Source organism: Rhinolophus sinicus, chromosome X (assembly GCF_036562045.2).
Source record: "Rhinolophus sinicus isolate RSC01 chromosome X, ASM3656204v1, whole genome shotgun sequence".
NCBI classification, from domain to species: Eukaryota; Metazoa; Chordata; class Mammalia; order Chiroptera; family Rhinolophidae; genus Rhinolophus; species Rhinolophus sinicus.
The window spans coordinates 41,763,723-41,775,094 of record NC_133768.1 but is presented as its reverse complement, the minus strand read 5'-3'; the positions used below and the strand labels follow the sequence as shown (position 1 = coordinate 41,775,094).

The following is an 11,372-nucleotide window of genomic DNA, read 5'->3' as shown; positions in this document are numbered from 1 at the left end:
CACGACTCTGCTCCCAATTTCCCATAGCTCTACCCTCCTTGCGAGGATTTCTGAGCCAGTTTTCTCTCGCTCAAAGTGTGCGTAGTTCCGAATTTCATCCATGTTGGACGGGGGGTTATGGGGACCTGGCCAGTAGCCCCTGCTGACTAAGACACTGGTTAAGTGACAACCTCACTAGGAGCCTCAGGTTAACTATCTGTGAAATGGGAAGACAATTTAAAAATCTTGCCTGACCCTATCGTTGTGAGGATTAAATGGGAGAACATAAATTAATTGCCTGGAGCATTAATAGTTAAGATCTTCCGTCCCAATTCTTGCCTTTGTTTCAGACTGAGGGAACAATGGCCCAGAAAGGCAAACTGATTGTCTTGAGGTAACACAGTAATGAGACCCAGAATAAAACCCAGGCTCTGTCCTCCAAACTAAAAGCTGTTTAAGAGGAAGGATAGACAGGAAGGACCTTCCTATTACCAGGGGGTTCTTAATTTGGGTTCACAGACCTCCAATCCAGTCTGGGGACAGAGTTTGGAGGGGTCTTGAATTTGTCTGGGAAAAAGCATTACATCTTTTTTATTTATTTATTTATTTATTTATTTATTTATTTATTTATATTTTTTACCACGCTCCTCTAGTTGAAATTTAGCATTTTTTTTTTTTCAGTAAAGAATATAACTAACCATAGTAGTCGTAGTACCCGGGACTCTTGTCACCAACAGAAATCACAGAGATTTTCACATCATATTATAGATGTTGCAAGTCTCTTGAAATATCATGAAATATCATCTCTATTTTAAAATCATGATAGTTATTAGACCCTCCATTGGATCTTATGATTTAATAGATTAACAAGGAGCACATACCTTACTACAGTACATATTTGCTTTTTCCATATTTTAATAACTATATTTCAATATAATCAGTTTCTTTTGTAACCAAAGGTATTTTATTTTATGCATTTAAAAGATTGTTTTCTGAGAAAAGGTCTATGGACTTCACCAGATCACCAAACAGGTCCGTGGCATAAAAAGTGTTAAGAACACTTATCTTAAACTCTGGGCTCCAGGAGGACAAAAACTTGGTCTCTCATGTTTCCTTGTTGTATCCCCATTACCCAGTTTAGTATCAGTCATACAGTAGGTTCTCAATAAATATTTACTGAATGAATAATAGGATTCCCCCCAACCATCCTCCATACCCCAACTGAGGGAGCCAGTGCCGACCCTTCTGGTGACCTAAGGAGAGATAGTCCTGAATCTAGTTTTGTCCCTGCCAATCTTCTTTTGTTCACAGAATCTGATGGCATTTTAAAGGTCTGTCCCCAGGAAATCCTGGGAACTTCACCCCCAGGAGCAGGGCCCTCTGCTGTAGAGGAGTGAGGTGAGCTGTGAAGGACACAGAGACAATTAGCTTCAGCATGGGAACAGGCCCTGATACACATTGGGTCCATGATTCTTCCTCCTCCTCCTCCTGGTTTCTGTTTAGGGTCCTAGCAAATGGGATCTGTCTTCTCTGGTCTTCAGCAAAGACTATATTTTGGAGTTGGATGTGACCTTAAAGACCTTCTAGGACAGCCCATTCCTTTTCGAGGCCTAGGCCGGGCAGGACATGAAGCCACACAATACATTGAGTAGTGAAGGCACAGGGAACAAGATACCACTCTAGGCAAAGGACATCCTCGCCTCCCATGCCTCAGCTCAGGAAATGAGCACCCTGGATAACTATCTTAGAATCTCATACTTGGCTCCCAACAGTGTCCCTGAAGCCAAAGGACCTCTCTGACAGGGTGGGTGAAGAGGAGCCTCAAATGCTAGGATGACGGCTGGGGATTTGATTAGGGAGACAGAGAGGAGTCAGGGAAGAGCATGATGAAGGCCAGGCTTCAAAGGTCCACTTCATGGCTGCACTCCATCTTGGGATCTTAGGCAAGTTGCTTCTTCTGGGCTGATCTTCCAGCATGATTAGCCTAAGTATGCAGATGGGAAAACTAAGGCCCTCTAGAGAGGGCAAGGGAGTCACATTGTGAGGCAGGGCAGACTGAGGCAATGGAACCCTGGCTGTCTGTCTCTCAGACTGGCTGGGATCTTCTTGCCAGGCTGACCTCTTCTGGGCCCACTCCTAGCCCTTTGCCCCTGCTGCTTTCTCCTCTCTTCCACTTCACCACCTGCTCATTGGTACTGGCTCCAGATATTGCACATAGGTGTCTCTTCCCTCTGCACAAGACGCCTTGACTCAGGATCCTGCACTCTCAGCTCTGGCCCTGTGGCAAGATGTTCCCCTTTCTGGGCCAGAGTCTCCTCTACCCACTTCTGACAGTGCAGTCCCAGGTCAGAACCAGAGACATCCAAGCTTCCATGCTCTCCCCAAAACATTTATCAGAATCATGGAGTATATCCAAGATCTGGTATTCCAACCATTTACAGAGGAAACCCAGAGAGGGAAGTGGGCTTGCCACAGGTTCCACAGCAGTCTGGCACTCATCCCTGACTTCTCTCAGTCCTTGTTTCCCCGTATCTAAAGCCTGTCAATTCCAGCATCTTAAAAGCTCTCAGAATAAACACATTTCTAGTGTGGGATAATTCCAATTAATTTATGCAGATATTCTGCCCTCGAGGAGATGGAGCATAACTCTCCACTCCCTAAACATAGGCTACTCCTTCCAAAGAGTACAGTATGGAAAGGGGGTAGGAGTAATTTTACAGTGGAGAAACCTTGCATACACTACCTCAGCCAGGAGATCAAGGTTAACATCAACCGTGATACGCCATATTGATAGCATGTACCCTTGATATATGATGTGGTAAAATGGCATTTTATTTCTGTGGTCTTCCCTAAACCCGTAACTCCAGTTTAATCATGAGAAAAACATCGGCCAATTCCCAATTGAGGGAAAGGCTACAAAATACCTGGTCAGTACTATTCAAATGTTGACAACTTCAGGTCAAAAAATGAGGAAAGTCTGAGAAACTGTCACAGCCAAGAGAGGCCTACAGAGACATGACGACTAAATGTAATGTGGTATCCCAGGTGGCATCCTGGAACAGAAAAAGTTTATTGGTTAAAAACTAACAAAATATAAAGTATGGAGTTTCCTTAACAATAACGTATTAATATTGGTTCATTGTGACAGATGTATCATACTAATGTAAGATGTTAACACTAGGGGAAACTGGCTGTAGGGTATATGGGTACTCTGTATTATCTTCGCAATAATTCTGTAAATCTAAAACTTCTAAAATTAAAAAAAGTTTTTTATTAGTTTTAGGTATACAAAACAAAAAAAATTATTTAAAAAACTCCTCCTATATCCACCCCCCATCCCGCCAATCTCAACCACTGTTGTAGTTTTGCTCACTGCTCTCCCTCCCTCCAATCCATTCTTCTGGCAACCAGCAGAGGGCATTCTGTAAAAACGCAAATCTGAATCCTTCCTGCAAAATAAAGGCGTTGGATGGAAAGTTCTGGAGGTATAGTGCAGAAGAAGACCCAGATGGCTACCTAAGTTGTCATTATGATCCAGAAAGGATCTTGGGGGTATTTCTGGTGTCCGTTGAATATAAAGTTACTGTATCCAAAATTGAAAACAACTCGGCCTTTCCAAGGTCTCCCAGATAAGGCCTGATTTTCAGACTGCCAACTCTCGGCCCCCACCCCTCGCCTGCGTACTTAAGTCATTTCACTTTGCTTTTCCCTTATCTCTACGCAAACTCCTCGGCCTTAGCCATCTTTACTTGCCTTCTCTCCCAGGCCCAGATCCAGGGAGCCTGCACACCCTCCCTAAGACAAGACAGCACTCCTGCGTTACTGGGTTGTAATGTTCTGACCGATTATTTTTTTCCCCACTACATGCGAAGGAGAAAAATGGATTCCTCTGGCTCCCCCCACGCCCAGCTCACACCAGGCCCAAGGAAAGGTTTGACGCATGATAAATAAAAAGATGAATCATTGAATAAATGGATGTTCCACGGCGCAGGGCGTTCCTGTGCGCGTGCGCGAGAGGGGAAGACGTGGGAAGCTGTTTGCTACCTGGCTGAGTCCGCTGTGGCCGCCAGGAGGAGGGGCTTCCTCAGCCTCGCCCTGCCATTGGCCAGGATCGTCCGCATTGGCCTGACGCCATACTTCTGCGGCCCTGAGGAGCTCGCTCCCAGCCACCCCCCCCCCCAACTACCAGCAACTACCATCCTGCGGACCAGTGCGTAGACGAGGCGGCTACCCACGGGCCTGCAGCAAGGGCGACTGGCTGCTGGGGATGGGGCACTGGGCAGAAAAAAAACACTCGAAGCAGCACTTTGAATTTGCTCAGAATTTTATTAGGATTACCAGGGTTAACAGGGCACCAGGTGGGGGCTTCTGGGGGAGGGGGACAGGAATACCGCAATGGCGAATCGGCCTTGCATAGACACCGAGGCGGGCTAGCGGGCACAGCAGGGAAAGGTTAGGGAAAGAGAGACTTGGGAGAACAGGGTGGCAGCAGAGCCCCCCAAGGCCACAGCGGCCCTCCCCGCTTCGGGATCAAGGGTGTCCACTCCATACAGCACGAGGAGGGGGATAGAGGGGCCCTGACCAAGGCATCACAATAAATACATAGCAGCACACAGAAGCCTGCGGGGGAGGAGGGCCAAAAGGGGGAATCCCCCATTCCCTCCCCCCAAAATAACTCTGCAATTACTAAACCATAAAAATAAACTTTAAACCCGTGTACGAAGTCGGTCACCCCCCAGAAGTGCAATGTGGGGCCTCAAGGCCCTAGCTGAGGGGGAGGGCAAATGGGGCAGAGGGAGAGGAATAGAGGCAGCCCACTCAAGGGCAAGGGTGAGCCGTTTGTTTAGCCGGTTTTGCCCCTCTTCCCCCGGTTGGCCCACGCATTTTGGACCTGAAGCACCTCCTCCATGTCCGAGTCTTCTGAGTCTTCTCCAATTCCCTCCTCCTCCTCACTTCCTTCCTCATCATCGCTGTCCTCACCAGCTTGCTCGCTGCCTGCACAGGGGAGAGAGAAGCAAGGACCGGAAAATGGAGGAGGGTGATTAGATGGGCAGGTAGATGTCACTCTTAACAGAGCCCATAACCAGGGCTGTTGGGGGGCCTGGGACCGCTTGCCAAGTATCTCTGCTTGGAACAAGCAGTGGTGGTGGTAGGTGGGTGGGTGTGTGTGCCTGCGCAAGCCCAGAGAGTGAGAGTGGGAGGGAAGCACTGGAAGGTAGGGTGGACTCCCAGCCTCTGTCCTATCAAAATTGATACATCTGAAAGTAGCCTTTTCTCCCCCTGTATGTATCAGTGTGTGTCTCTTCTGAGCTTTGACTTCAGCTGAACAAACATATTCATCCCAAAGCAGCTCTCTCGCTCCTTCTCCCCAACCTGATCCAAACAGGCCCAAGTCTGTCTTCCTCAACCCAATTCCCCATCCGCACTCCCACACTGGGGCTGGGCAGATGGCTCTGCCTCTGCTCTGAAAGAAGAGACGCCATCCACTGGGAGGGGATGGGGCCAGCAACTCCCTCACTTCCCTACTCTACCTGAAAATGTCTAGGTTGAGTCTACGCATTTAATGCCTCCTTCTTTGTTCCCCTTCCCCTAGCCTCAATGGAAGTTTTCCAGGGACTCAAGGGCCAAAACCCCCAGGAGGGGTTGGTCCTTCTGCTTCTTCCACTTCCCCCAGAGGCCCACCTTATGTCCAACAAGCCCTTCCAACTCCGTGTTTCTCCCTGCATTCCACCAATCTCACCACCATGCAGTTTCCCATCCCAGGAAATGGCACCTTCTTACGCCAGTCATCCAGGCCAGAACTGAAACTGGGACTCACTTTAACACCGCCTTTTCCCCTCAAACCTACATGCATTACCCAAAACGCATTATTTGGTGAGCAGTGAAAAATGGCTTCTGTGGTCAAGAAGCTTGGGAAATGCTGGGTTCCACAAAGTTTAAATAGGTTTCTTACAGCAGGACTTCTAAGAACCTTTAAGGTACTAATGTACATGTGACTACATGAAGATATTACTGTATGCAGTATTTCCCCAACATATTTGACCACTGAACCTTTTTGTGAGAAGCAGCTTTCAGAACTGGTGAAGGGTCCTCAGTTTGGGAAACCATGCCCAACATACCATGCATTTTCACCCTCGTAGGTCCTTTTTCAAATGATCCCTTCCAGGGAGAATAACCAGTAATACTCCATAAAATGAATTCAGCTTCCAATTCAAATGTCACTTCCTTTCTCTAGTTCTCCCCTTCCCCACTCTTGAGGTATAATTAGCTTCTTCCTTCTCTGGTCTCACTGCACAATGGGCACTTAACCCCACCAACTCCCCAAACAGGCCTGAGAGTTCCCAGAAGGCCAGGGCTGGGTACAGTGTGTGCTGAATTGCTATGTGTTTGCTACTTCCCCTCCTCCCTGTGTGAACCAGTCCTTAGTTTTCCACCCACTCTCTCCTATCTCTTCCCTCCTTTTTTTTTGGTGTTACAATTATCTACCCATCACCTAGAACTGGAATGTTTCTCTGGTTTTGTTACATTTGTAAGTTAAACGTTTCCTGGTCTTGATTTGTTTTCAAAGTTGCACAGAATGCTTTTTTCTTTTCTCCACAAGAGCAGATTGTGCTCATGCCTTGATACCCTGACCCTGGCCCGCTTTTGTCTGAGAGAAGAGAAAAGGGGAAAGATGAGGGAGTTCTAGCTCACCTTCCTCACTGCCCTCCTCCTCTTCTTCCTCCACTGATGAGTCTTCAAAGATGTTTTCTACCTCATCGTCATAGTCGTGCAGGTTGTTGCTGTTATTCTGATTCTTGTCCAAGTCTTCGAAGTCGTTCTCATAGTCATCAATGTCTCTGTCATCATCATCACTGCCTTCATTGTCACCTTCATTACCGTCATCATCACTGCCTTCGTTGTCACCTTCGTTGCCATCATTATCTTCATCATCACTGGCCTCATCTCCCTCATTGTCACTGTCACTGCTGTCCTGGTTGTGGCCATGGCTGCCACCTTTGGGGTTGTCATCACCACTGGGGTTCTCATTGTCACCATCTGTGTTCTCATTGTCATCAGTGTTGTCTTCAGGGTTCTCATTGTCAAGATTCTCGTTGTTGTCATCGGCACTTTCACTGTTGTCAGTGGTCTCATTGTCATCAGGGCTGTCATTGTCGGTGGTCTCATTGTGGTCTGGGCTCTCGCTGTCACAGAGGCTCTCGCTGATGTCAGTTATCTCATTGTCAGTGGTCTCGAAGCAGTCGGTGGTCTCCATGAAGTCAGAGATCTTGATGTCATGAATAGTATCGTTGTCGGTGATAACATCACTGTCTGAGGTCTCACCAATAATGTCTTCCATTATGTGATAGTCATCAAAGTCTTCCATGATCACCACCTCACATTCGTCCCTGTTTTTACTGTGAAAAAGCCTGGGGTTGAATATAGGGTTGGTGGGAGGTAGTGTACCCAAGACAGACACTGAAAGGTGGTAAGTAACTGGGGAGGCAGTAAGCTATAAGGGTTCCCAGGGATGAAATGGGGGGTGGGGGGGAGAGTCCCATTTCTGCTCCTGACTGTGTAACCTCAGGCCAATCACACCCCATTTTGGGGCTTCTTTCCCAACTTGTAAAACACATTACACTGAATTATCTCAAAGGTCCCTTTTGGCTCTAGAACTCCTATGAGACACTAACAAACCACCTCTCAGCCTCCAACCCCCCCCCCCCATCACCTTTCTTCCTTTTCTTGCTTCTTTCTGTTTGCCCTGTAGCCCCCTTCTCCCATCATGTAGTAGCGCAGAGGGTTAACCCACAGGTCATTCTTGATAATCTGTTGAAAGAGAAGGGAGAAGGGAGAACAGAGCTGTAAGTATAAGCCCCAGAGCTTACTCCCAATTCCTCAGGCACCCAGAAGCAAACCTAGCAAGGCCTTTTCTGGTAATGCCAGGCGGGGCCCCACCTCAGCAATCCTGTTGGCCTCTGGGAGGCTGTGGTTTGAGAACCAGCTGAAGAAGCTGTGGTTGGTGTCCTGGTTCCTGTGCCTTTGGGCCTGGGGTTCCTGGCCCCGGTGCCAGCGAATTGGGGTGGAGTGAGACACCAGCCGGCCTGGGGGTAAAGGATGCTATGGAGAGGGCACTGGACAAGGGTAGGTGGGGGGCATGGGTTTGCCCTGGGACTGCCTCTTACCTGAGCGGTTGCACTGGAACTCCTTGACAATCACCATGTTTGTGAAGTAGGGGTTTGTCTGGAAGTACAGCTTCATTTTGTAGCCCATGGAGATATGTCTGAGATCCTGTACCTGCTCAGGGTGGGGGTAATGATGGAATCCCCACCACACGATGGCCCCTTCCCTCCAGCCCCCCTCACCTCCAAGGACCAGATTTCTTGCCCGGTCCTAGTAAAAAGTCTCTTTGGCCTGACCTGCAGATTGGTCAAGTAGCGGAAAATGTCTTCATCACGTTGGTTGATCAACACTGAAATTTTGGGGTGGTTGAAGAACTGATGGAGGGAGCAGTTTAGGTCAAGGAGTGACTGTTCATTAAGAGGAGGGAGGGAAGGCCAGGCAGGACAGGCCAGGAAGGCCAGGCCAGACAGGGCAGAGCAAAAGAGAGGCTGGAGCAGAATTCCTTCTGTGTTTATGTGATGTGTGTAGAACAAGTGGGTCATGGAACATGACCTGTATTTTTATTTCCATGACACTATGTAGTAAAAGCCTGTGTTTATGCTATGTCGAACGTCTGTTAGGTGGCCTTGCCATGGTTTGTATTTGCTGTGTGCCTGGGTGCTGAGGGTCTTTGTTCATGTGATGTGCCTCTGGGTACTGACGGCTTGTGTTCATAAGACATTGTGTATTTGGGGGCTGAGGCACCGTGTCCAAGTGATGCTGTATCTGGTTGCTGTGGGCCTATAGTCACATGTTGTATATTTGGGTATTATGTGCCTGTGTCCACATGATGTTACGTGATCATGGATACTTTGTATGAGCGTGCCAAGGGTCTGTATCCATGTAAAACCTGTGTTCCTAACATGTTGCATATCTGTATGTGTGTCTCCCCGAAATGAGTTTATCACCAGTAGTGAATGGGATTTTCCTTACTCTCCCCTTTTCTTCATTTAACTCCTTGATCTCCATTCCTAGGCACTCCTTCTCCTGACCCTCAGGGGCTCTAGCCCCTTTCTCTCCAGCTAGGATTAGCGTCTCCCTAGTATCTAGGCAAAGACCTGGGTTTGCAGAGCCATGTGTGAGTTAGGCACCCTTTCTGGGCAATTTCTCTGCTATGTGCCCTTCTCCTCCCTCTTCACTGAGTCAGTTTATGTTCTGTGTTCCCCTCCCCTCCTCATTTCACCATCTTTGGTTCAATTTTTCTGCTGTGTGCCCCTCCACTACCCTCCCCCTTTCACCGTCTGTGATCCATTTTGTTGTTGTTGTTATGCCCTTCCTCTTCCCCCTTTCCCATCTGTGGTCCAGTTTTCATGTTGTGACCCCCTCCCCCCTTCACCATCTCTAGTCCAGCTTCTCTGATGTTTTGTCCCCCTCCTTCCATCCCTCCTCCACCAAACCTTATCGTTCAATAGAGGCCCGCCCCCACACCCTTTCACCCTGTCTGTCCCTGCCCCCACTTCCCCCCTTTCTGTCATGGGCTCCTGGCCCATGAGTATAGATGACAAGGATACTGCTTTGACCCAGAAGCCTGGGATATGCTGGATGATGAGGTCTCTGTGCTCCAGGAAAGGTCTTCGCATCTGGATGAACTTGCGCTTGAGACGGAGGAAGGCCTTGCCTGCCTTGATGTTTACCGCCTCCAGGTCCAGCTGAATGTTTTCCAGTGCCTGCAGGATGCACTCTATCTTCTCGGCATTCATCTCTTTGCTTTCCTTCTTCACCTTCCTCTGCTTCCTTCTCCTCCTCCTCCTCCTCCTCCTTCTCTTCCTCACACTTTCCTTTTCATCCTCCTCGTCGTCTTCCACTATGATGATGGCCTCTTGCTTCCCCTGTGGACCAGCTAACATCTGGTACCCCCACCCACCTGCGCTACAGGTTTCTAGGGCCTTCTCTCCAACAAAGCTGCTGGGCTCCGTAACCTGAATGTCGATTTCCAGGCTTCCCCCAGAAGCCTCCGAAGGAGAGAGTGTTTCCAGGCTCTCCGTGGGAGGGGGTGCCCCCCCGTACTCGGGCTCGATCGCAGGTTCCCAGCCGGGACCCCCAGAACCCAGGGTGAAGTACGCGCGGACGCCCCCCTCCTCCAGAATGACATAGGGCGGCGGCGGGGGCAGAGCGGGGCCCAGTCCCACCCCCCTCATGTCAGCCAGCACCTGTGCCGCCTCGGTTTCCTCCCGGAGCCTCGGTCGCTGCTCCGGTGGAGGCAGGGGCAGTCGCAGGAGCGGCGGCGGCGGCGGCGGCGGTGGCGGCGGCGGCAGGTCGTCCTGAGGAGGCTCAGAGCTGCTCAGACGGCGGGCCTTGGCCGGAGGCCCCTCATCCGGTCGGTCCATGATGACCGCGCTCACACCGCGCAGAGAACCGCGCTAGCCCTTTCGCTCTCAGCCAGACCGCCGCTGCCTGTCACACCTGAAGCGGAGCCGCTGTGCCTAGCGCAACCAGCTCGGCTCACAGCCTCGGTCTGGTGTTCCCTCCCACAGCGCCTGCCCTACTCCCTCCGCGCCAAGCGCCCAGGCCCCGCCCCCTTCCTGACGTCAGGGGCTCGTTCTGCCTTGTCATTGGCTGCCGGCCGCCGCGGCGGCCCTTGCACTCCCTCGACCTTTGCCGGCTCTCACGCAATCTGCATGCCAACACCCCACCTCATCACTTTCCCATTGGCTCGCCTCGGGCTCGCCAATCATCAGGCTGACTCCTCCCACCTTCTTTCCCCTCCCGACCAGAGGGAAACTGCGGGGCAATTGGCTGCGAGGAAAGCTAAGGGGGAGAAGCGCCTCTCCCTCACCCTTTCAACGTTTTATCCAATGGGAAAAGTACCAGTGGTTCTGAAGACACGCGCGGGAGCGCGCGCGAGCAGGCACAGGCAGACACACACACACACACACACACACACACACACACACACACACACACACACACACACACACACACACACACACACACACACACACCCCCCACACACCACACACCACACACCACACACACACGCAGGCACTGAGTATGACAAGCTCAAATCAAATTGGACAGCCTCGCTGTCGTTCTTCCCTCCCCTCTTTTTCCTTCTCCTCCCCTCCCCTCCCTTCAGCAACTACGCACTTCTTAAATCTGCCTCTGCCCGGGCCCCTGCACCTACCCTTGTCCCTGGCTTTTGCCCGGCAGCAAACTCTGATGGTGGCTCCTAGGGCCTCGGGTTGCCCTAAACGAGACTGGAATTTAGAAACCTAGGGCCTTTGGTTTGGGGCCAGGATTTGACGTGGCAT

General features: G+C 50.2%; 1 protein-coding gene across 1 annotated transcript; it reads right to left on the bottom strand.

The window, feature by feature from the left end:
- Nucleotides 1–4,285: 4,285 nt before the first annotated feature.
- Nucleotides 4,286–10,599, bottom strand: TSPYL2 (TSPY like 2). The gene is made up of 7 exons (XM_019717701.2): nt 9,633–10,599; nt 8,379–8,456; nt 8,145–8,256; nt 7,918–8,063; nt 7,691–7,788; nt 6,673–7,376; nt 4,286–4,974 (listed from the first exon to the last, which is right to left on the bottom strand). The coding sequence occupies exons 1-7, from the start codon at nt 10,446–10,448 to the stop codon at nt 4,823–4,825; spliced, it is 2,106 nt and encodes a 701-aa protein (XP_019573260.2). The 5' UTR covers nt 10,449–10,599; the 3' UTR covers nt 4,286–4,822.
- Nucleotides 10,600–11,372: the final 773 nt, after the last annotated feature.

Bases quoted from the DNA above. Each gene is read 5' to 3' on its own strand.
- TSPYL2 (XM_019717701.2), bottom strand. From the start codon at position 10,448: ATGGACCGACCGGATGAGGGGCCTCCGGCCAAGGCCCGCCGTCTGAGC. The intron at 8,257-8,378 runs GTCAGGCCAAAG...CACCCTGAGCAG, and splicing joins GCTACTTGACCAATCTGCAG to GTACAGGATCTCAGACATAT. The intron at 7,377-7,690 runs GTGATGGGGGGG...GCTTTTTCACAG, and splicing joins AAGCAAGAAAAGGAAGAAAG to TAAAAACAGGGACGAATGTG.